Source organism: Anopheles gambiae, chromosome 2 (assembly GCF_943734735.2).
Source record: "Anopheles gambiae chromosome 2, idAnoGambNW_F1_1, whole genome shotgun sequence".
NCBI classification, from domain to species: Eukaryota; Metazoa; Arthropoda; class Insecta; order Diptera; family Culicidae; genus Anopheles; species Anopheles gambiae.
Genome location: NC_064601.1, coordinates 40,962,600 through 40,987,607, shown reverse-complemented (window position 1 = coordinate 40,987,607; position 25,008 = coordinate 40,962,600). Strand labels below are relative to the sequence as shown.

The 25,008-nt window shown below is 48.1% G+C and overlaps 2 protein-coding genes across 2 annotated transcripts in view; one reads left to right on the top strand and one right to left on the bottom strand.

Annotated features, from left to right (window-relative positions):
- The window catches only part of LOC4576841 (homeobox protein B-H1), a 28,853-nt gene extending 9,381 nt beyond the window's left edge, over nt 1-19,472 (bottom strand). The window contains exon 1 of the mRNA XM_001230937.4: nt 17,545-19,472. Within this exon, the coding sequence (XP_001230938.4) occupies nt 17,545-18,769 (1,225 nt within the window). The 5' untranslated portion in view covers nt 18,770-19,472. The remainder of the gene's footprint in view (nt 1-17,544) is intronic.
- The window catches only part of LOC5667758 (uncharacterized), a 549,880-nt gene that overhangs the window by 195,363 nt on the left and 329,509 nt on the right, over nt 1-25,008 (top strand). The gene's annotated exons all lie outside the window — the stretch shown is intronic.

Sequence of the window (25,008 nt, the reverse complement as noted above, 5' to 3'; positions counted from 1 at the left end):
AAGTTGCAAGCACGGTGACGCGGGCCCCACGAACGAGAGAGAGACACACACATACAGAAAGAGAGCAGAAAAGGTCGATCCTTTTGGAAAGCAATAAATTAGGAGTGAGTGCACGGGTCATAAATTTTCTCTTCGCCTTGCCGGTTCGCTTCGTTTTCCCAAAGCCGTCAAGGCCCCCCGGAGGAGGAGGGTTAGTGCTTCCACCGTTAGAGAGGAACCACTTTTTTGTTATTCGTAGACCCTCATCTATATGCAAATGTAACGTTGGTAGTAAAACATGCCCTTGCTGTTGGTATGTCGTGTTTGTTACTGAAGCTCAAAAATCTCCTCACCGGAAACGAAGACTCGCTGACGCTTTGCGGGGAAGATGTTTGGAGTGGCATCGCTCGGGCACAACGCACCGGTTCAGTGGAGGGCTTGGGAAAATGCGGCCATCTCCCGAGTGCGTCTATTATCTAATCGATCCGGGGTTGAGGGTTATGACCACTGGGAAAAGCCGACCACTTCGATATCTAGGCCACAAACTGCACCGAGATTTACACGCTTGTCGATGGGGATATGGTTAGTGTTAAGTCTAGTTTGGCATGAAGAAGGATGTTTATTGATAGTACCTCGAATGATCTGTCGTTGTTTGCCTGTACCTTCATTTGGCAAACAATTGATAACGATTCAGTGGGATTTTAAGGATCAGAAAAGATGCCTGATGTTTTGCTTCTGTTGAGATCAAGTCTTACGTAAAATATATTCATGATAATTCTAAAATTAAAGATAAATTCCTTAAGAACTGAAGTGTTCGTCATTTCCCATAAAAAAAACTCGCGTTGCTTTTTATACTAATTCCGTACAAGTTGAAGTTTCAATCTGCAATGGTACAAAAAGCACCTCCAAAACCTCACCCAGCCGGAGCACATAAAGGCCCATAAAAAACGAAGAACCTCATTATCGAACAGCATTCCCTCGCCGAATCTGTCCAATTGCCCCTGCAATAATTGTGCGCGTTTCGAATGCAAAACTTCGTCCCGTATCGAAAACATTTACAGCACGTAATGAATCTTCTTCGGAGCCACCGCATCATCACCAGCTTCGGGATGCAACCTGGTGTGGTGATCACAACAAGCAAGCAGGTCTCGTCGCTGTGCAGCATTCATCTGACCGATCCACCGATTGCTGGTCGTAAATCTTGCCATCATGCCCATGCAAATGCCATTTTTTTCTGCAGAACCTCTGCCGAATCTTCTCTGTCTTGCTGCCTTTTACATCCTTCACACGTAAATAGCGTTGATAACCGACAACTGGAACGGAGAATACGGCGCGGCATTGTTGAGTCTGTTGCCGAGCCTCGCGTTCTCCCGGGGCCGCGTTCCGGCTGTCGAAAAGTGTTGCCGATTCTCCCGCACGAAACGGACAATCATTACGAATTGTGCGGCTAGTTTTGATGTGATGATGTTGATGATGGTTGATATGCTCGGCGATATGTGTCCAAATGTGACAAAAAAGATAAAAACAGTCAGCATGTCAGTGTTGCGGGTCAGAGATGCTGACCATACCTGGACCGAGCTCGATGCGAAGTCGCAAAGTGTGCGCTTGAAGGTTGGCTTCGCAGGCACTGCCCCCGGTTTGGGGCAGGAGCGGTCGAAACTTGCCAACTCCGAAACGAATGGATGGGAAACTGTGCGGCAAAAGCATAAAGTGATGCCGACAGCGGCAGTCATAAATGCTAATATTAAGCATCAATTTACTATCGTTTAAAAGCCATAAAATTAATAAAAAAAATCATTTCACCAAACGGGCTAACGGGGCAGGGAGAAGCGGATCCTTAGCGACCCAGAGTGAGTTTTGTCTCTCTCTCTCTCTCTCTTGCTCTCTGTGGACACAATCAACCCGTTGAAGTGGATGGTGGACGGAGAGAGAAATCGTTTCTTGCATGCTTGCCGCTTCGTATCGTAACGGGTCTAAATGGCTTGTGTGCAGCCAAGTTGACGTATCACGGGGCGCCGTCATCTTCGTACGTAATTCTGGCAGAAACGGACTGAGCAAGCCACCCTCACCCCACACACACACACACACACACACACAAACAAGCAGGCTCTCGAAGATGCTCTTAACCGACCCATTGCTACTTAAGATAGGAGAAGCGGCGCAACAGAAACCACAAGCCACCGGGCCAGCCGACGATGCGACGGGAATGCAACTCGGCAGTGCGTGCACCGATAAGTAGATGGTAATTATGATTGTTTGAGTTAAACATAAACATTTGAGTCACTCTCTTGAAGCCACTTGAAGATACCGCCGAAAGGAAAGGTGCAAGCCATGGCCCACGGGATCATACTGCCAAGCCCTTGGCTTGGCGCAGTGCGCCCTCATCTCCCGTCTCTCGCTCTCCGGCTTGAAATGTTCCAGGTGCAGCGGCACAACAGCACTCTAAAATGCATCGCAGTTGCGCATACGCGCATCGGAAGTTTGATGAGAAGTGATTAATTCACTTTCCGTCTAGCTCCCCCGCAACACACGCACACACACGCACACAGAGAGCTACATCGCACCGCAAGACCATTATATACCGCCAGCTCGGGCGAACAGGACGTGTCGGGTGCCGCAGAACGATGATGATGAGGGTAATTTCTGTCGGTCATTATCGAGCTTCAAGAGCGGGGTTTTGCTCCTTAATCGTGCTCAACGGAGCACGGCACTGAGCAAAACAAAGCGTACGAAACAAAAGGCAAAGAGCGCACAAGAAAGGGAAGGAAACAACATCCAAGCGCAAACCCCCACACCGTGCGCGCCCCGTTTTGAGGTTTATTAATTTAAAAATCATTTATTCTTCGTAAAAGTGTTACCGTTCATCATCGTCATCGTTCAGCGGTGCTGCGGTGCCCGCGGGCTGCAAGGCTCGTTTCGCTTGAAGTGATAGAGCAAAAAGGCGCCGGTGGTCGTGCAGGGAGTGGCTCTGACGTACAGCAGAGCACTATAAAGATCGATCGCGATACAGCGCGGGCTGATCGTTGGAAGCGTCCCAAAGGGATTCGGACAGAAAGGACAGTAAAATCACAACCATAGTTCCATTACCCGCGCTCGGCTCATTGATGATGATAAGGGGGAAAATGTGCCCCAAACAATCGAAGGCTCGCAAGTAAAGAGCGAGTCCTCAATTTCAATGATGACGTACGCAACCGAACTACAATACACCGAGGCCTACACTACAGCATTCTACAATTTCAATATCCAGTCCAGGTACAAAACGGTACAGCGAAAAACCAAAATCGCAAAACAAGTTAAAACTCACACACTTATTGAGATTCAATTCTGACGCTTCAGGCGCCTCGGGCATTTAGAGGCCGCAGCTCGAAACTCTGGATGGAAGAAAACAGGAAAATTTGCCCTAAAGGGTGTGTTCACTTTTCACCCGGCGCTTTGATCTTTGCCGACAACGGGCAAAAGGAGTAAACAAAAAATCAGAGAGAGAGAGAGAGAGAGAAAGAGAGAGAGAGAGAGAGAGAGAGAGAGAGAGAACTGGTGAGCAAAAAATTATGTAATAAATAGAGAACAAGATATGGTGCCAACGGTTGGGAAGAACGAAGAAACGAATGATCACTTTCCGAGATATACTGTGAGCGCGTTTGCTGTGTGTATGAGCCTGACTTTGGATGCTACTTTTTGGTTAAGATTTGGGATTTGCGATGGTGTCATTGCACTATTTCCATGTTTGAACGAAACCATCTGCAAACAAAATCAACACACAGCCACAAGTTGGCACGCACATGTTATGCACCCAACCTGCACTGAGAAAGAGATCACAACCACTCAGCATGACAACCACTGGCCGGATCGATCGCCGTCTTCCGATCGCCGGCTTGCTGGCTGGGCAAACAAATTGTTCCGGCTGCTAATGGCCGAAAACGTCTCGCGAGTCTAGACGGCGTGGTATGCTTGCAGGCCAGAGAAAGTAGAAACTCAAAACAATCCAACATCCGCCGTCTTGCGATTGATATTGGGATCAAAGCAGGTGGGTTTAACGCATAACATCGAGCGCGGAACGAGGCTTGAAGGCAATGTTTGCCCACATGCTGATATGCTACCGCATTCGTTTCCGACTGTTACGCTGTTACTGTAATGGCTAGACATCACTATTTACACAGTAGTTGAGGTTGGCGTAGAGAAATCAGTGTTTATGGGCTGCTGTTCCAAGAATAGAATGCCATTTTTGCAACACATGTTACGTCGAGAACGTCTGTCCGCATGTACTTTATATAATATTATGGCTACAATGCATGTTAGAGACGGCAGACTTTAGAATATTCTAATTATGAGTAAATAAAATTACTCAATCATTTCTTCAGAAGATGTGTCTGTTTCGATCAACCATCGGACATGCTACCACAGTTTATTGAAAAAAGCCCCCCCAGCCCATCAACTGCCAAACGAAGAAGTCACACCGAACGCCGACAAGATTGATTAAACTCAAATTGTGTCGCTGCGTGCCGCACAGTTGATGGAATTAGCAGCCCAAAATCAGCCAGTCTCTGGGGAAAGAAGGTAAGATGTGCGGTGTTCGGTGCACAGGAAATTGAAATGCCCTCAACCGTGTAAATACGGCGCGGGCTAAACGGACGGTTACCACCAACACCACCACAGGAGCGGGGCGAGAGTCTCACGCAAACCCGCGTCCATCGCGGCAGCGACAAATGGGACAAAAACAAACTCACGAGAAAGCCATTTATAAAATTAATCGAAAAAAAAAAAACGGACGGGCGAATGAAATGCCCCCGTTTTGTCCTATCGCGCTCGTTTAGGGCTTACGTTTTCTTGGTAATACGATTGTCGCGCGCGCGCGCTCGCGCTTGGGCCCGGTTCACCCTCTCGCGTAAGATGGCGATTGTGTGCCGACCGGATCGGGCTTATGGGGGTAGTTTAGATAAGGCTTTTTTATGCTCCCCTGTACACTGAAAGAAGAAAGGAAATGTGAGTAGTATGTGTGCGTGTGCGTGTGTGTTTTTCTTTTCTTTCCCATACGTCTATTCATCGCATCGCCGCGGTTTTGTCACCCACCGGAGCATGACCAATGGCGGCGGGGAGGACCTCCGAGCTGAAGCAAGACCTCTCCATCTCCCAAAAAAAAAGCTACATTCGCTTGCGTCCCATCCGATGCGATCGTTTAGGCACACTCTGCCGTACGCTCGTTAGCTTGGCCTTTTTTCTCCCTTTCGTCACATCGCTCGTCGTCGCCGGCCGTCGAGTTTGGCCACTAATGCGAACCAATTGCGTCGGTTTGCTTTAGCTTTTGTGTTCGACACCACCATCACTTCCACGCATGGGTAGGCACATTGTTTCCTTCTCTCCTCCCTCCCAAACACACAGCTCTTTAGTTCTGGTGGAAAATTGTCATTGCTCTTTTGCCACAATTTCCTGGTGGCAGAACAAAAAAAGAGACCCGCAAGTGAATAAGGAGTTGAAGATTTAATTGAAACTAAAATTAATTGGAAATTAGAAGCATACCTGCGGTACGACGAGCTACAAGCAGCTTCACCATATCCACACCACTCATATGCCCGAAGACCGCTGCTCTGCCGCATGATTATGGTGCAGTACCTGATCATGAGAAGCATCCAGCAGATGCTCTGGCGGTCGGCCGAAAACGTCTTACTCACGTTCTGCTACATTTTTCATTCGGGGAAAAACTTCCCCGACGGGGGCGGAAATATCGCCCAGACCTCCGGCGATGTGAACCCGCTGCCTGTGGCACTTACCAAGTACATCGGGATGATGTTGCCAAACAGCTCCACCGCTGACGCCCTGACGGCTGTCTGGGGAGGTCTGGTCGTGGGAGATTTTGGCAGTGCTTCTCGGCGCAATTTCTTTTCGCTCCACTGCAATCGCTCTCGACAGGTCCAACGGAGATGGAAAATTGATTGAAAAAAACGGGACCGCACATGCTTGCGTGTGCTTGGGTGGTCCAGACCGTCGTAGGTTCAATTTCCTGTAGGTGGTTTAGGTGTAGGCCGCTAACAGTTTTGAGTGTTTTAGAAAGTGTTTAAAATAATAAAACTCCTAACATTTTAGAGAAACACAAACCCGACGTTAAATTTCGTTTCGGCGTACAACTCTTTGTGAAAGTAACCCGCCCGCCGGGGTCGTCCATGTTCGCGTGAGCACCAATCAGCGGCGCGCGCCTAATCAACTGTTATCAAGCAGGCCCCTGGGGTGGAAGCGATCCGTCATACGCACACTCGATGGTGGTTATAAAACGGCCATCACTCTATCATCTGTCAAATTAAATTCACTACACCCGGCTACCGTTACGAATGATGGCGGCTGATGCGTGCTGATGATGCTACTAAAACATGTCAACAAGCCGCCCAGCGAAACAATCCCCGCGGTGGTGGTGGCACGCAATTGTAAAACATACGCTCCACCGCTTTGGCACGCGTTGGTAGTGGTGATGATGGTCGGTGGACCGTCTTGGCCGTTTGTATATACACGCACACAAGCAAACACACACACATATATTCCTAAAAGCGCTGGGAATGAAGAATAATCACTCGACCATAAATCACGTCGTTTCGGGCGTTCGTTCGTGTCGTCTCCATTTTTCACCATTGAATGCCGCCTGCCGTTTGTGCGACGGGCTGCAAAGACAGGGGAGTTTTCGCTTCGCAGGTTCGCCTTTTGGCTTTTTTGGGAAGGAAGCTAGCAGTGGGAAACACACACGGGAAAGGGAGCACCAAATCGTTTATTGCTTCGCAACACGCGGACGGAGCGAGCGCAAACCGTTGACTTTTGGGCTTGGGCCGGGTGACGGTTGCCAAGTGTCAAGTGTTGTTTACATTGGGGATTAATGAAACAATCTCCTATCGTTGCGTGTCCAACCCCTCCCCGTGCTTGGTCCTGTTCGTTTCGTGTTGGTCGTGAATGAGTGTGTGTGTGTTTGTGTCGCTGCGGGTGGACTGTGCAAAGCGAAAATTCGATCCAAATTGATTTATGGCGTTCGATACGCCGATCGAAATGGATCGATTACAAATTGTTTGCTGTTGTCGCTGTGCTGGGGAGAAGGAGGAGGAGGAGGGAAAGGAGAGGGAGGGGTTCGTTGTCGTACCTTTTTGTTGGCGCAATTTTGATTAAGTAGCCAATAATCGAACCACCAGTTGGGGTGGTTCCGAAGCTCAAGACAGATTGCTCCCGGAAGGATTTCTTCCGGCCAGTGCGGCAAACACGATTTTTCATGCCGCATCCGTATCCGTATGTTTACACTAAAAATCATCACTTCGCACCGTGCTCAATGTGTCATCGATTATCGTTCCGGACGCTGGGGGATTTACGCTTCGCTTTTCCATCGGTTTTCGCTTGGTTTTCGTTTCCCGCATCCCTTCTCGCTTACGGCAGTCGAGATTTTCAAACCCCCCTCTGCTGTGCATCGGCGGGCTCGTGCAACTTCCGCTCCTCGGGTTGGTAATGGTTTAATGAAGCATGAATGCTCGACCGACTCTCTGCACCACGCTCTGCGCTCTGCGGCAAGTGAAAAGCGTCGGCCTGCTGCCGCCGGGATTGGTAAAAATCTCTTCGTCCCAACGTCTCTTTTTTGCGCCCGTACTGTCAGCTTCACTGCCAGCTCCTTTCCGGGCACAGTGCGTTTTTCTTTCTGCACCCCGCTTTTCGCGCTGCACTCGTGCTGCATAAGCACTGCTCTTATTTGCATAACAATGCTCACAATGGTAAGTGATCATAAATAAACATAATTATGGAGTCGGTCGGTGTGTTTTTTTTTCCGGCGTCCTGGTTCGCCGTCTCACCTTTTTCTTCCTCTTTTGGTGTGTGTGCATTAGAGTTTTCGTTCAATTTTCGTTGCCCACTTTTTGCCTCGACCGTTCGCTGCTCGTTTCGCTCTGTTTTCGTACTCGCTTTCGCTCCCGTGCGGAGTGATAGAAATCCCGAGCGATACTCCTTCATCCCGTAGCCCAGTTCACTAGGCCTGGGCTTCTCTCGCCTTGTTTTGCCATACCGCTGAGGCCCACTTTTCACTGGGCGTTTGATCTGACTTGTTGCGAGCGATTGGTTTTGACGTATCAATCGATTAAAGCACAAAAAATGGGCCTCAGCCTCCACTACCGCAAAGAGCGTGAATCATTAGCTCGTGTGCTGGCAGCGGAGCGAGGGAAGAGTGTTTGCGAGCATCATTATGACGTTTGAGCTGGTTAAGGTGTCGGGGTTCCGCTTTCGGTCATTTCGGTGGCCGGTGGGCCGGTTGGTGTAGGTGTTAGAAGTGATCGCCGGCTCGCTCTGCCTGCCCCTGGCGTGGAGGTGCCGACGGTGGGCTCACCAAATCTCGCCCGCTTCCTCCAGGGGCTTTCGGGACGATAATTACAGGGCACGCATTCGCCGCCGACTATCGAATTAAGGGCGCTCGCCCAGGTTCTCGTTCTCGCTCCCGCCATCCGTTCTGTTGTGCAGCTTCAGGCAGGCAGCAAGGAAGTGGCAGCACTACTTCGGGGTTTTTTGTTTTCCACGCCGCCCCACCAAGAGGAAGCGCTGCCAAGATCAAAGACAAACGGACCGGCCGCGGTAATGATGATACTTGCGGTCAATCACTGCCGACGCTTTTAAGGAGATGACCAGCACCGCCACCACTACGCGGCTCGCGGTCCAGAATCAATTAACAAATCAATAATTGTCGTTCATTCATAAGCCGAAGGTGGCCGATCTGTCGTAGGATTGGGACAGAATTATTAACAAAAGAACCCAGTCTCGGTTGGGTGAGGTGACGTGAGAACTTTCGGCATGATTCACCGAGCGATACTATTTGCTTCGGAAGCGTTTGTTCTAAACCCAAATCGCCCGAATGGTTAGCATTGATTAGAAGCTGGCTGGGAAACTAAAGAACACATCGGAATCGATCCACCAAAGATGGAGGAAGAAGAAGTTTTCTCCGTTTCCCGTTTTGCTTCCTCCCGGTTTGATCGGGCAAGATGGTCTTCCCTGCACGGCGAACGAAAGAAGGTGATTTAATTTGACAGCTGAGTGAGTGGCGAGCTCGTTACGAAGTGACGGCGGATTATAGCGGTCAGTTGTGGAGATCCGATTCGTTCGCCGCTCTCCCCCAGTCGGTAGAGGGCTTTTGACTCTCGAGTGCGTGTTCCTTGTCGTGCACTTGTTGAAGGACCTTTTTCTTCTTCTGTGTGTTGGGCTCGTTTTGTTGTGATTGTCGGTTGTCAGTCAGTGACAACAGCAGAACAACCAAACAACAACAACAGCCAGCCAGCCAGCCAACCTCTAGCACCTCTAAGCCGATGATACTTTCCACCGAACGGAAGAAGTGCATCGAAAAACAAACTCGTCGACCAGAGAGCTCTCCAGAGCGAGATGCGAGAATGGTTTTGTTTTCGTGCGAGCCTTAAAGACTTAATTGGATTGAAATCGGACAACTTCGGGGTGCGTTGAATGGCCGCTCTCAGCTCAGCAGAGTGTTGTGAAAGCCAAACGAGCCCGTGTACCACCGGCAAAGGTTATCAACGTCGGTGGCAGCTTCACCTTTTTTTTTTTGGCTTTGGGATGATAATTGGAGCAAACGTTCAAACACACGTTCAAACACACTCACACACACGCACACGAAATTTGGTTGCGCAAATTTTTAACTCGCAACGATTGCGCTGGCAATCAAAACAGGTATTGCGCGAACGATTTCATTGTGAGCGGAGCGCAGAAATGGGTTTGAATTAAATAATTAAGTCGAACCGTGTTAATAGGCTTTACTAATACTGCCCGACCGTTCAGACTCATTAACATCTTTTATTGCTGAAAAACGGTGGAAAATGTATTTGAATCGGATGCTAATGAGGTCTTGCTGTAGGCCACACCGCAGAACAAAAAAAAACAACACCCAAACGAGTGGAGCATATTTTTGGTACCATTATCTCCGCTCTATCCGTTGTGATACCGAAACCAACAAAAAAAGCCTAATCTAAAGTTGTAAACATAAAACAAAAAACCTCATATCTCAGGCATCGACACGAGAGCCTAAACCAGATCACCAGATACCAAGACCTCCATGATCGTAGCGCGTCGATCGTTTAGCGAAAATCGGAAATTAATTGAAACTCAATTTGTCTGGTACCTGTGTGTGTATGTATGTGTGTGTGAAGTAGTTGCTTTTTGTGGTGCCGTCACCCTTCGCTCCTTTAGACCCTTACCGAACAGCCCTCCCCGACAAATACATAGCCCTCTTGTCTCGCTGGTCGATAGTGTGCGAGAGCTCACTTGTAGCCAATTGCCACGGTGAGGCCTCCCAAGCAGCGCTCAGAAGCGCGCGATAGAGTTATTACCAGCATCGATCTTCTGCAAAATTGTGGATGGAAAAAGCATCAAAAATGCTGCTGGCCAGTGAAATGGGTTTGAGTCCGATCAGGTGGGTTAGAGAGAGAGAGACAGAGAGAGATAGAGAGAGAGAGAGAGAGAGAGAGAGAGAGAGAGAGAGAGAGAGAGAGCCAAAAAGCCCCATTCACAGTGAAGATGGCAGCAAATCTCAAGATCGAGTAGCTGCAGAAAAAGGAAACACAAAGCAACACACATCTCCTCACTCCCATCCGGCCCGGGCATCTCCTTGTTCAGCGTGTCATCCTTTCTTTCTCACCTTTTTTTACCTCTTTAATATAAGCTTCCTACGAGAGCGACAAAGAGAGAGAGAGAGCGAGCACGAGAGAGGCTGCAGCGAGAGAAGAAAAAAAGCGGCCACAAAAAGCTCCCTCGGCTCATTGTGCCAGGGCCGGGCGGCGGCATCCTTTGATCTTCTTCCAATTAGCCTAGCCGACACCTTTGGGCTCGGTCGGCGTTGGCCTTTGATCACCTTGTTGCTGCTTCCACCATTTATACCGGAGGCCGCTCGCCACACACAGGCAGACACATCATCATCATCAGCAGCCTCTCCTGCCCTGCTCGCTACCCTTGGCCACAGCCCAACGGAGAAGATCGGGCTCGAGCGAGACGGCGAGCTACGGGGATTCTGCTTTTGAGGTTGTTCGCTCATCAACACCGAAACGGCCGAGCACCGACCGGGGTAACCGGATTGAACGCCTCGGACGCCGCAGTGACTCGGGCGAACTGTGCTGTTGGGCTGCGAGGGAGCGGCCCGGAGAGGCTTCCCGAGTCGTCCGAGCGGGGTGGCCCAGTGAGTGAGCAATCTTGCAGCCGCACTTGGCGAAGAACAATTCGTATTAAGAGGATATTAGTTAGCATTTACAGTTGGGGAGGAGGAGGGGGTCCGATTGTACCAGTCATCCTACACAAAAGCGCGCACCGGGCAGAGGTGGGCTGCGGGCTTCAACACACACACTTGCGAAACTGGCGATCTCATACATGCTTGATCACATGCTTATGCTTTTTCGACACATTTTCTCCTCCACGTGCGTTCCCCCGACATCCGAAACATTCGTCATATTCGACCGTTTCCGCTGGCACACATTCAAATCTCGTTTGATGCGCATCAGGTTTGGCTCGATCCCCTTCCCTTCTCCCGAATTGCTGCTGCCCGAGCCCAGTCCCAGTCCAGGTAAGGCCGTCTCTCCTCGCTCCCACTCCGTCCGCGCGGTTGCTTGTTGTTGGCTTATTATGACTTTTATTGTTGTATCTAATAGTTGAATGAGTTATGCTGTTCAGCGAAGGAACCGGCATGGACATCGAAAAAACGAACTGAACTGTGTTGGTGCCGGCGGCGGCAAAGCCCGTTTGATGCCGCAGCCACGGGGGCAGCTAATCTGTGCAGCAACTTCACCCAAGCTAAAGGTGACCAGGCAAACGGACGCCTAGTTTAAAGCGTCGACAAATTCGGCATCACACCCAGTGGACTTCCACCATTCCCCGATCGAGCCGGGTCTTTGGGACCATTAAAACGATGATTGAGAACCGGCGGACAAGGTGGAATTATCAATCGGCTAATAGCTATTAACAGGCAGGGCTTTTGTTCGCGTTCTGGCTTAATCTCGGGTCGCCCCGGGAACGGTTCTCGCCTTGTTCGGGGCATGTTTTCAAGCACGAAACAAAATGTCATTTTGATAATCCGATACATAAGTACTGTGCTGATAGGCGAGCGTCACGTTCACACCGTTGAGGCAGGTTGAATGGATGTAAAAAACAACTGAGATAGCGACTGGTTGATTTGAATTATTAAGATAAGCAAGATACACGATTAGCCTTATCCAACAGCCTAATTAATTCCGAACCTTGCATTAAAGAATTAATTTGCTACCCATGTGCAACCCAAGTGCAGTCTTCTCCGGTGCGCTAAAATGAACGCCCAATCTGACAGAATTTCACATGTTTTTTTTTTCTTTATCTGCCCAGATCGCTGCAAGCTCTCCCTTCCTTTTGGGGGCCATTCTTCGGCTTTCGGCAACGATATTCACACTCCTCGCTCTGGTCGGTGTCGATTATTGTTTCGTTCTTTTCGGTGGGTTTTTTGTTGTTGTGTGTGTGTGTTGCTGTTGTTGTAGCTTCGATGCAGAATTATGATTGCTGGCGACGATCAACTGGCCGCCGGGCAGGCAATCCGCTCCTCTCCATCCGCACCGTCGGTTTGGAATGTTTGTCCTCTTCGCGCGCGCAAAACAACGAGCTAAACGTTTATTGGTATATGTTGAACGTTGCAAACCCAGTAGTGTCTGTGTGTGTGTCTGTGTCCTACGATCCCTTTCCCCCCCTCCCAACCCGACAGAATAACAAGGAGATCAAGACCCGAAAACTGTAATCAACCGGTACTAAAGTGATTAAGTCAATCAATGAAAAATTGATGATCTGTCGGCATGTGGCCTTTGATGTAGCGAACATTTCGTATTCCACCCGTCCGCCGCGTGTATTGTCCTCCAGCCCAATGACTTCCTTCGACCTGCTTCCTTATGCGTCGAGCGAGAAGGAGCCCGCAACAGCCGCAGCAGCAGCAGCGCCAGCAGAGAGGGGATTTTATTCAAACCAATTGTGGAACAGGCCTCGATCGCGAGCGAACCTTTACCGGGCGGAACTCGCGCACGCCACAAACCCATCGTCCAGCGTGCTTTAGTATCGCTTCCAGACAAGGGGTGTGTGTGTGTGTGTGTGTGTGTGTGTGTGTGTGTGGAGAGTTAAGTAGGAAAGGCGAGCGCGCTAATAAGCTGCTCTACGGATTGCCGATCAAAAGCGGCAACGAGCTGGTCCTGCAGGCCGTCGCTGAGCCCGGGCCTCGAATGGATGGGAATGAACCGAGGTGTCGATGTCCAGCGGTGTCTAATGGTTCTAAGACGAAGCGGGCGAAACGAACGCAAACGGCACTGAACGGAATGCACCACCGATCGTGTCCAGGGCAAGCCCAGGGCGAGTGAATTGATTTGCTTTGGACGGTTTTGGAGCGCTGTGAATGAAGGTGGTGAAAGCAGTGCCGTTTCAATTTCGTTTAAAGTTGAAAGAAACACCTGCCTGCAGGAAATGAAATGTTTCCCCCATTTTCTTATTTCTATTGCCCAAACAATTGCCCTAAACATAGTGCATCGAATGTCTTTTGATCGCGACAGAATGTAGTTTCAGCTGCGCAAAGCATCTTCGCTCATCTTGCTTGTTGCTGGCTGTCATCGCCTAAGCCGGCTCGTTTGATGTAGTTCAATATTTGTCCTTCTTTGATGTTGCTGCCGTTGTCAAACATTGTGATTATGCGCGCGGAATTATTGTGCCCGAGTGCCCAACACTTTCGTGATCAAAGAGCATTGTTCCCGTTCTGGCACATGTGTGCTTCGGCTTGCGAAGCCACAAAGCCGTCCACGGAAACCGGGCACGTCAGTGCAAAATTGCATATTTGCATCTTCCTCCAGACCAAACAACTGCCGACGGGTAGAAAACAATTAAAGACAACGGGGATGCACACACAAAAAAACCAGCAGTGCCGGGTCGCCTCACCATTAGTGTCAGTTGCAGGCAGCCAAATTTCAGGGTCGGTCGCCGATCTGGCTGCTAGCGGTAGGCACTGCGCGTTGGCTGTTGTGCTGCCTTCGAACTGGTGCGAAGGAAAACGCAGGAACGACGGCTCGGCTTGACATCCGGAACGTGATAATTTAAAGTGGCACTGGCACCGGGCAGATCCACGGCGCAAACTGCAACGTTGGCCGCTTCGCCCGCCGATCGTCACCGCCATTAACCGTCGGCCCTGTCAGCTGCCATCGGAGAGCGCTGAGTGGCAGCGGGGCCGGTGGCCAAAAAAGAGTCGGGTCTGGCGACAATAAGCGATCATCGCGTGATCGCTCAGGATCGCACCGAGGTTACCTTCGATTCGTTCCAGCGGTGCGGTTCGGTGGCAGCCCCGGGAGTTGGCCCGTATTTTTGGGACCGTTTTGGCCGCCGCTCCATTCCACTCCCTCTCATTCAGTAGACTGGGCCGCCATGACGAATCGCGTCGATTCATCACGCACGCTGGCGAAGGATTTCGGTGGAATGCCGACGTCCGTTTGATTCGAGCTTACCCGACGATGGTGATTCACCTGGACGCCTGGTTGTTGGTGCGTTAGGAAACAGGATGCACCTGATTAGTGAGCAAGTGGCCGCGGCACACATTAAGCAGCGCACGGAAGACGCGGTAACAAGAAGCGGAAAAGGGAAAAGGTGACTCAAAAAAAAACAGGGAAAGATAAAAACACATCGTTTCCATCCCGACAATAACATAATTGTTGGATCAATCTAAATCGGGCGTAGCCAATTGGATCTAACGTGTTATTTTCTCTCACCTTGCCCGACACTTTTTGTTTTCGTTGCTCGTTCTTCGTTCGGGTCGCTTTGAACCTGAGCTTTGGGAGCCGCAAAACCATCATACGTATTCTTTGCTGCTTTGGTGGTGCGTTGATTGGAATTTGCTAGGCTGTTGATGATTTTTGAGCGCTGTTCCCAGCTGATGCTGCACATCAGGAAAAAATTCAATTTGTCAATGTACTAAAGTTCCCACGCAAAAATGGGAATGCGCACCTACCGAACGGTTGGTGAATCAATAAACGCAACCACAGCATTGAATTACGCGCAGCAAAGCTTATTTGCCAAACCAATTTGGGCACTGGGCTCGGATCACTGCTCGGAGGCACTCTAGGTTCTCGTAATCGATGATGATTACGCCGAGATCGGTTCCGTCAGCTGCGGTAGCGAACGATTTGATCTTGCGGCATCTTTCAACGATGATCCGACCTTGGGCACTCTGTTTGGTTGTATCGGATTGGAAGATTCGGTAATTGGATTTTGATTTATTGCACACTTCGGAAATCCCAAAAACAGGTTCCCGCTCAGCGTCCGCTCAGACCAGAAGCTTCGGGGGCCAATATTGTTCCAATATATTGCGGACGTGATGCTGCTTCTCACGTCTGCGTTGTGATCCGCTTTTGTTCTTTTGTTTCCGTAACCATAATTTCGATTAAATCACGATCATTGGAGGTTTTTTTTCTTCTTTGGAGCTTTATTTTTCTTACAGGAACTTTGTTAAGTTGTGTTTAATGTTTAAAGAAGATTATCTGATAAATCGTTATTTGGTGTTTTTGCTAGTATGTTGCTGCACTTGTCAATATGTACAATAAATGTTTGCTCCATTGTACTATATATCTTTCTGAACAAGTTTTCAGTATTTAGGTTGAAGAAATGCTTACCAAGTTCAACTCAGTTTAATGCCACTGTCTTCAAACAAAATGGAACCATCGTGCATAATTTACCAGTATCCGAGTGCCCGCACTACCTATATAATTAAGAAGCAGAGCAAACGGCACAAAGCAGTAGTCGTGACGTCGCAAGGGTAATTAACCCCGAGACGGGCAGGAGCCACGATCGCGCCTTGATTAAGCAGCATCTCGTTAGTTAATCAGTCTGCAGCTCCTCAAAAATAGCGATCCCCTTGATAACACACGCTACAGTCGGATTGTGACGGAAGTAAACCTAGCGTACCGCAGGGTGGCAATGGTGGTTAGGAGGTTAATGGCAGCGGAGGCAGCGGCAGCAAATCTTCTCCAAGCCCCTCGCTCACACCTCAATCGACGATGAAAATTGCTCGTTAGCTTAACAAACGAGTCCAAAGCCGTGCCGCGGCTCGGTGATGCAGCAAACACGAAACAGCCGAGGATTGCTTGTCGTGCATTAATGTGCCACACTGTCAGCGTGCCGGGCCGGTGCAAAAACAATGGACAATCTCATCCTTACTCTCCCCTTCCCCCCCCCCCCCCCTTCCAGCTCCGTTAGTTCCCCAGCTGCCATGAGGGGTAGATTCGTGTTGCCCTCAACGAGCCATTGCGTTGTCTCTATTGCGTTTACAATCGCGTTACAATCGCGCATCGGCATCGCAAACCGTGCCGAGTTCCCACTTGACTGCAGGGGTGGGTAGAGGGGACGAATGCGTGATATTATGGACCCGCAAACAAACACAACAAAACCTCACGGCGGGGGAAAAACAACAACCAACACGAAACATCGTTTACCGAGCCACCGAGCACCGCCAACGAGTCCGCTGCTCCGACCGGCAGGAGAAATGGTAATCGGATCTCATTTGTAAGTCTTGGTAATCTAATTTTAATTCCAAGTCTCTCCGTCATCCAATACCGACCGAGGAGTGGGTAACGAGTGGTCCAGATATTCGCTCAAACGGCTAACGTTATGCGCACCGCGGTCGGGTTAGTTGGCAGCGTTATCATGAATGTTGCATGAGTAGGTTTCATAAATTATCAAACGCTTTCCATCACGACTGCTCTCTCTATCGCTGTTGGAGAGGAGGAGGGAAGGAAGAAAGTCAACAAAACGCATCAGGAACGTAATGAAAAGGGGAAAAGGTAGAAAAGATAATAATACTAGACTATGTAGTATCGTGTAGGAGAATCGTTTCAAAACTCTGAAGTTTAGCTGAAGGTTTCTGATTTGAGCAACCAAGTTAAAAAAAGATAATTAAGATTAGGAAAAGAGTTCAAAATCCACACCAATCGTAACCTTTTGCGCTTAACTTGCGCTCCCAAGTGACGCTTTTCCTCACACTTTCTGTTATTTGTAATTGGAGTAGAGTTTGCTTATTAACCTTTATTGCTGGTAGCTCTCCTGTTGCTTAAATAAAACTTCCAGACAGTGCAAATATTTGAGCAATCGCAACTACTGCATAGAAATAGGGACAGGCGAGCGAGCTTCGTCTGCCATTGATCTGCAAACAAATCGGCCAACTATGGCTGCTTTATGAGGCGAACATCCGTGGTGGGAAAACCCCGCACGGGACGCACTGTTCAAACAGCGTCTTATTAGCAAAGCAAGCAATCATGCCACAGCGAAGCGACGCCTACTTGCTTCCAAGCTTTGTTTACGTAGCGACCTTTTTCACTTCACACGTTCGATTGCGTGAAGCCCGTGATGTCCTGAGCAAGGCATTGGCAATTAGCAAGTAGAAAGTCAATAAAAGAAGACATTTGCTCACGCAACGAGACGTGTTTTAATGAAGGAAACTCGAAGGACAATTGCTGCTGCCAATCCGCACAAATCCCCGTAGCGTATTTCCAAATCTTCTAAGTCATTCTTTTACACACGAATTTATGCCCAACTTACCACTATCCTCGTTCGATTCGTCGAAGTTCTTGTTCGTCATCTGGAACAGTGCATCGAGCGGCGTCCCGTTCGGTGCCGTCTTGCTGCCCGATTTGGCTGCCCCGCTAGCGCCTCCGTTCGCGCCGCTTCGGCCACTACCATCGCCCGCACCCGCCGATCCACCGCCCACCCCGGACGACGAGGACTGTGACGACTGGTGGCTCTGGTGGTCCGACCCGCGGCCAATTTCCGGCGAACAGCAATCGCTGGCCGCCGAGCTCGACCGCTCCGACCCACTCTCCGACGGGATGATGTCCATGCTCATGTGCCGCAGCAGCTGGGCCTGCGCCCGGAAGTGTTCCTGCAGCTGCTGGTGGTAGTCCAGGGCTAGCCGGTGCTCGTAGTGCAGCAGAGCCGGTGGCAGAAAGGGCCGCACCGGGATCGGCCCCCGCAGATGGTCCCAGGGTCGCACGATTTTGGACGCCGCCTGCTGCAGCGTGCTACTGCTGTGATGGTGATGGTGGTGGTGGTGGGCCGCCGCCAGATGGGCCGCCGGATGGTGACCGGTGAGATGCAGGTGATGGTGCGACAGGGAAGCATGGTGCAGGGCGGGATTAATCGGCGGTGGGCTCGGTTCCCGCGCTCCCTCCCGGCTTGCGGCCTCCGCGTCGCGTCCCAGGATGTCGGCAATCGAGAACGACTTGACGCCTTCGGCCGCGGTCGACCCGGAGGACGGTTTGGTAGTGTTGCTGCTGGTGGTAGTGCTGGTGGTGAGGGTGGTGGCCGAGTTGCCGCTATTGTTGGGCGAGGTGACCGTGTTTGCACTGCTCGCACTGTTAATGGGCGTCGTGGGGCTCGAGCCCCGGCTGGTGGATTCCTTCGGGCTGCCACCGGGCGGACTGGCGAGCTCGACGCCACTGCCACCCTCCACCATGCGCAGCCGCTTCAGCGGCGTGAAGTAGTCTTCGGCCCGGGCCTGCAGTGCACTGACCGCCGCATGGGCATGCAGGGCCGCCGGATGGTGCGGATGGTGCGGGTGAACGAGCGGATGATGGTGGACCAGGTGCGTCACCGCTAGCGGGTGCGGATGGGGCAGATGGGCGGGATGGGCTGATTCGCTTCCGATAGGCGGTGGACTCGGCGAGCCGACGGATATTTCCGACCCCGCGGGACTGCTGCACGGCGGTGGCGGACTGCTCGTTCGGCACAACATCTTGCCTGATCGCAGATCGGCTTCTTCGAGCATTTTTGTTTTATGGGAGGCCGCCAACAAAAGGGTCTGAATTTTTTAACAAACAAATCTCGCCAATTATCCCACACAAACAGGGTGGGATGAGATCATGAACAGCTACAGCAGTGAATGGGACTATCTGCCTTTTCTGTCACTTAACACACGGTAAACATTGCGTCTTAATTTTTAGCACGTATCGTCACACCAGCAACCTTGCTTTTTGCACTTTAAATTCATACTTTTTTGGCTTCGAGAAAACGTTACAAGTTGCACCACCTTTGCCGTTAACTCTATCTCATCGACAGTTTACATTGTACGCACAAAAACACGCCGCAATTTATTCTCCTTTCTTTCCACATGCACACACAAAACGAACGACGCTGTGCTAAATTTCCTCACAATACCAATTGTCACGCCACACGAATGCTCCAAGATCGCACTGTACCGCACTGTATCTATGCACGTCGCACTGGAAAACTCTTCACTTCAACACAAGCGCGCACCTGCCAAGACGCGACAGCAACAGCAAAGCTCGCACAGAGCAAACACAACGCACGAACACGCACACCGCGCTATACGCGCTACGCCGACAGGAGTGTGTAAGTACGTAAACCCCACGCACTGGCTGCCCAAGAGCACTTCGACTTCGAAACGTGTCCGCACGACCACGAGGCGTTCGCTTTGCCGGTTGGAAAGAAACTTGTTCGCTCGGTCCGTCCGCAGCCTCGCCTGACGGATCGGTCGGCCGGCGCGTTTGCGTGGTTTGCGTAAGGCCGGCATTTTTTCCTCTTGCTGTTGCGCCGTTGCAAAAGTAGGCGGAGCTAACGAACGGTTGCGCACTCCGCACAGCCAATGAGCGGGCGCCATTGCTGCCGCCGCAGCCGCTGCCGCTGCCTTCCGGTTCCGGTGGCTAATTTGTTAAGCTGGTTAATTGACTTCTGAGCGCATGTAGTTAGGCGACTAAGTGCAAAAGCGTTTTAGAAGTTAAATGTATTATTTATTGCGCGCTCGAGAGCGCTCCGGCCGTTGCGCACTGTCTGTCCCTTTTCGTTCTGCTGGACGGTTCGGTGCTTTCCGTTTCCGCACAGCACACTGTGCACTGTGGCCATTGGGGCAGTGATTGCTTGGTTGCGCTCGCTCTTTGGTTGTGTTGTGCGCCTTGTGCCTGGCGTACGGTTACACGGGGGTTGGTGTTGTTTGCTTCTTAGCCTTTCTTATTGCTCGTTATGAAAGGAGATTGAAGGATTGCCAGCTGCACGAGTGCTGAAGCGGCATTAGCAAGCGCAGCGGGTCTTTATCGATCTATTGCGCTCTATTTATGTCACTTGCTCGTCATCTTGGGTTTACGATGCCACTTATCAACGAGTCGAGCTTTTCGAGAGTTTCTTTTTAAGAGATAGCAAATGGATCTTCTGAATTAATGACAGAATGTAACGCAACTGTGGTATTGTATATAAAATTGGAATTTAAAATATTCGTTTATGTTCTTGTTTCTTCGTTTTTTTTTCTCTTAAATTTAACGTCTCTTATTTCTCGTATTTGTAAGTAAAGACGTAAAAAGCAAATATGTTGCACATAAATAATGGAAATGAACCGTTGGTGTTCATGTACAACATATCCATAAAAAAACACAGAAAAAAATCGTTTTGAGTGCATATAATTATTTAACTGTACTAAGCACAGTAACATAGCATAATAAAACATCTTCCAAGCAATATTCTTTTCTATCACTCTCCTCCATCATTGTTTCTCGCTAACCAAGCGGATATGGTTTCCAGAATGCATCTGTTTTAGCCCGTATTGTGCAGTTAGCCACAAAATCAACCAGCTGCTGCATGCTATCAACAATAACACACAACAAAACCAATGCACGGAACAGACGGCCACCGTGAGAAGGGAAGGAAATTTGAATTCGAAAAAACATTTGTCAGTAATTCACCAAACCGACCAACGTGCTTGTACCACAGCGAAATTCGGCCTGTTCGACTCCAATCGCCTCATAGAAAGCACCGTTCCACGCACCTTAATTACGGTCTACAAATAATCAAACCAGCTTCAAGTTAAGCACGTAAAGGAAGGAGCGGAAATGACTTTATAATCACCCGTTTCTTTGGTGTGGATTGCGAGTGGACCGTTTGTCAAAATTCGACCGTATGGACGACCATTTTGTAAAACCATCATTCGTAACTACCGTTGATCATCTGCTCCTAATTGATATATTACGTGCTAGGTGTGTTTGTTATACGCACGTACGCAATGTTTGAAAGGTTGGCCGTCCAAAATGATGGGAAAAATTGTCAAAGAAAATTGCGATTGGTTTGTAGCCGTACACTCTACCAATGTTCGAAAGGTTAAAGTAGTGATCATTGAAATATGTTCAATATTTTTTTTATTTTGCTTAAGAACTTTTGTTTAACAGAACAACGATGCTTTTGCCTGACACTGCTACCATAAGCTGCTATCATAAGCGCGTACTGGATGACCGAAGCAAATACTCAAGGGTAAATGAAACATTTGTTCTAATTACTCAATGTTCGTCCCTCACGATTCGACAGTTGTCAATTTTGTTGTGGATCAATTAAATCCCCTCTACTCGTGACCCGGTCGCAATACAATCTGAATCTACATTCTCATCGTGGTCATCAAAGTGAAAAGAGCTTCACGTCCCTTGGGCGGTCTAATCAACGAAATAGAGCCTCTAAACAAAGCAGTTTATAATTAATACGTGCAATGTTTTTAATGCAGAATATTACGCCTAATAGCTGACCAGGAGACCGCAATCAGTGAGATTGTTATCGTCGAGCAATTTCCGGCCGCCAGCCAATCTCTTTGGCATGAGCAATTTTCTCAAAAATTCACATTGAACTAAATGAACCGCACAGCAAAAAAAGGTTAATATTAGGAGTTGATTTTTGAAGTGAATCAGTACATGAGCAAAATGATCTATTATGCATAATTAAACGAGACAAAGTTTTGTTACACTTTTAAGCGTCTAACTACTTGACGAATTCATCTGAGGGGTTTTTAGTTTAATTTTTATATTCTACTGTATCATTCAATTAGCACTGTATCAAAAATATCAATCGAGCAAAACCTCCTCTAGCAACATTGTATAAAACATAAAATGAACACTATATTACACTTCTTCGGATGCAAATGCAGGGGACAAACGGTAGATGTGCTACCAACAGTTGAATCATAAATATTCTTGATTGACGTCTCATCGTCTGGCGCGAGAAAGGTAAGCGACACCGAGTTAATCATTCATTGCGCCAACTGTCATCCAATCGATAAATTGTAGCATTTTACATCCAGCACGGTCTTTGATGAATCCAAACCGATACAGAAAACCTACATCTAAGGGAAGCAACAGGCAGCGTAATAATTTCGAACCAGTTGAACTGTTCTTACACCCATCCCAGCACAACGGAAATCAGAAGTGGATGTCATCCGATGAACGGTTACCGGTGCTGTCGCCTGACATTTCCACTGATTACAGTAATTCCGTGGAAGAGATTTTAAAATTAAATGCAATCAAAAGTGCATCGATACAATCGGATGGGTCGCTGTGGCCGCGATTCGTCCTGGTGCCATCACCAGTTGACAATGTCCGGTACGGATGATTTATCGCAGCGATTCATTATGGTGCGAATTAATGGTTGATCGAGTGTAGTGCCATCATCCGGTGCGCATTTTGCCTGGGCATATTTCCTACCCGCCACTCGGTAAAAACTAAATCGCTTCGATAGTAATGAATCAAATGCACCCGATTGGCACTTCCTCTTGGCGGTTATTACATGATGAAAGCTATGGCCAGGCTGCTACCGGAGCTGCACGGATCCATCCATTTCTGTCATATTGATATCGTACACAGCTTATCAGGATGGTACGTGGATGAATACGGTGTTGCGTGAATGCGCGAATACCCATTAACCACAATGGCAAGTGGAAAGTATCGCTTAATTAAATTGAACACTCCAACGCAATCACTTTGCAGTTCACGTGTCTAGGAAAATTACAAATAAACTGAACAACACACAACACCAGCAATGGAACGTGCTGACGGCCCTCGGGCTGCAAGCAATAGTGTTTGCCTGCAGAAAACAACCTCTAATGTTTGGGGTCATTTGTAATATCTGTTAGGATTATTATGGTATGATGGATATGTGTCGGACATCACCAGCGAGGAGCAATGATGTAGCGAGAATAATTGCAAAGTATTGCGCTTTAAATTCAATACAGTGTTTGCATGTTTGAAAAAAAAATAACACTCTGAAAGATGTTATTTAACTTGCATGAAAAATAGAAAACAAAACAATTACAGCGTGTAGAAATGCAACAAATGACATAGCATATACATTGAATATAACAAGATTTTACACTGCTAGGCATATTATACCACGACTTTTATAGTAATGAATTTAAATACAATAAAAGTAGTTTTATTGATTGATTAATTCAAAAGTCGATGGAGTTTATTTTATTTTGTTATTGTTTATTGTTGTCAGTAAAGTGATTGGCCAAACAAGCGTCCTCACCACAGACTTAAAAGTAAGACTAAAATAAATATAATAAGTATTAACACAACAAATAACAAACTAAAACCAGTTTACAAGATTTTTAGACAGATTAACGAAAACTAGTAGAGTTGTACCAGTCAAAAGACATGTAAATCAGATTAAATTTACGGGTGCCATTGCAGTCATAGGGTCGTTCTCGCTGTATGCACATATTGTAAGGTTAGTTCTAATTACTCTGTAATAATGGATTATCCTATGTAAGACGGGCATTTATATTGACTCTAGACAATAGTTCTGGCGAATCTATCTCATCGACGATAAGCTTGGATATAAACGTACATTGGGCATTATCACGTCTACTAGCAACTGTGTCCAGACCAAATAACCAACAACGAGCTAATGTAAATACACGGTAAGATTGAAGTGTTATCGCCAGACTTATTGTATAAATAAAGCTGGAGCTCAAGTGGTTGAATGTCGATATTTATAGCTCAATTTATATGAGTTATGCTAACATGCGGGCATAATTCAATCGTAGGAATTGTATACGTTTTTCTTATTTTCTCTATATCTTCAGCAAAATGCACTAAAATACAACATTGATTCAATTTCTAATTCTTTTTAAAGGGACATAAAACTTCAAATGACATTGTTCATGTTAAACGATAAAAATGTTGATGTAGTAAGTGTAGCCATCTTTAAAATAACCAACCACAGATATACATTTTTCATACATTAGTCAAGTGAGTGACAACTGCAAGCTTCAATTACGTTACGTTAATAGATCATAAAAGTGTTCAATGATACTGTATGTAAAGTTAAGAGCTAACTTTGTGTTTGTGTTTTATTTGCATCATTCATTTTCAAAAATCTTATCATACACTCAACACTATTGCTTTTTTTACTTTAATCTAGCATCTCATTTTCTCTTGGCTTCAAAATCCTACATTTCAGATCATTTACGCTTCTTTATAGATGAGAGACATGCGTAGTACTTGAAATCAAGTTTTAAATTATCCTAACCCAATAAACTTCCAATTGCTTTGTAAAACTACGACGTAACGTAATTGAAGCTTGCAGTTGCAACAGGCTCAACGTGAATACTCATTACCGACAAACGGCCTATTAAAGCTCATAAATAAATTGCAGTCATCTCTTATCCTTGCTCACTGTGGTTCCACTACCAACAATACTTCATACTTACATGTTCATTAATCTCATCAATCATGCCGCACCGCGTTTGGCAATGTGACAATGATTAGCTGCGTGCAGCAAAATCACCAATTGATGGAGTATTTGGACCACGCTCGTTCCCCGATCCGGCATTGCATGCTCTTGTCACACAGTCGTCAGTCACGCTTCATAATGCACTCTGGTTGACAAAACGTTGAGTGGGTTTTAGCCCAGAAGCAGCAGCTCATCGCGCCGTTTCGCCAGTCAGCCTGCTCTGGCCAGCTGAATGTCGATCTAATTGCAAATCAGTTCCGGTCGGGTGCGTGCGTACGAGCCCTCATGAAAATGATCGAAAGCCCATAACCAATTCCTTACAACGCAATGCACAATGTCTGCAGTCTGCTGGCATTGCCACTCTGCCCGGTGAGGTGGAAAATACGAGAAGCGAAAAGCAATTGCTACCCGATCTGGTTCCTGTTGCTCCTGGTTGGTTGATGAAGTCGTCCTACCCGTCCTTCCCTTTCGTTCCGGTTGCCTAATGAAGCCATTCTCCAGGAAAGC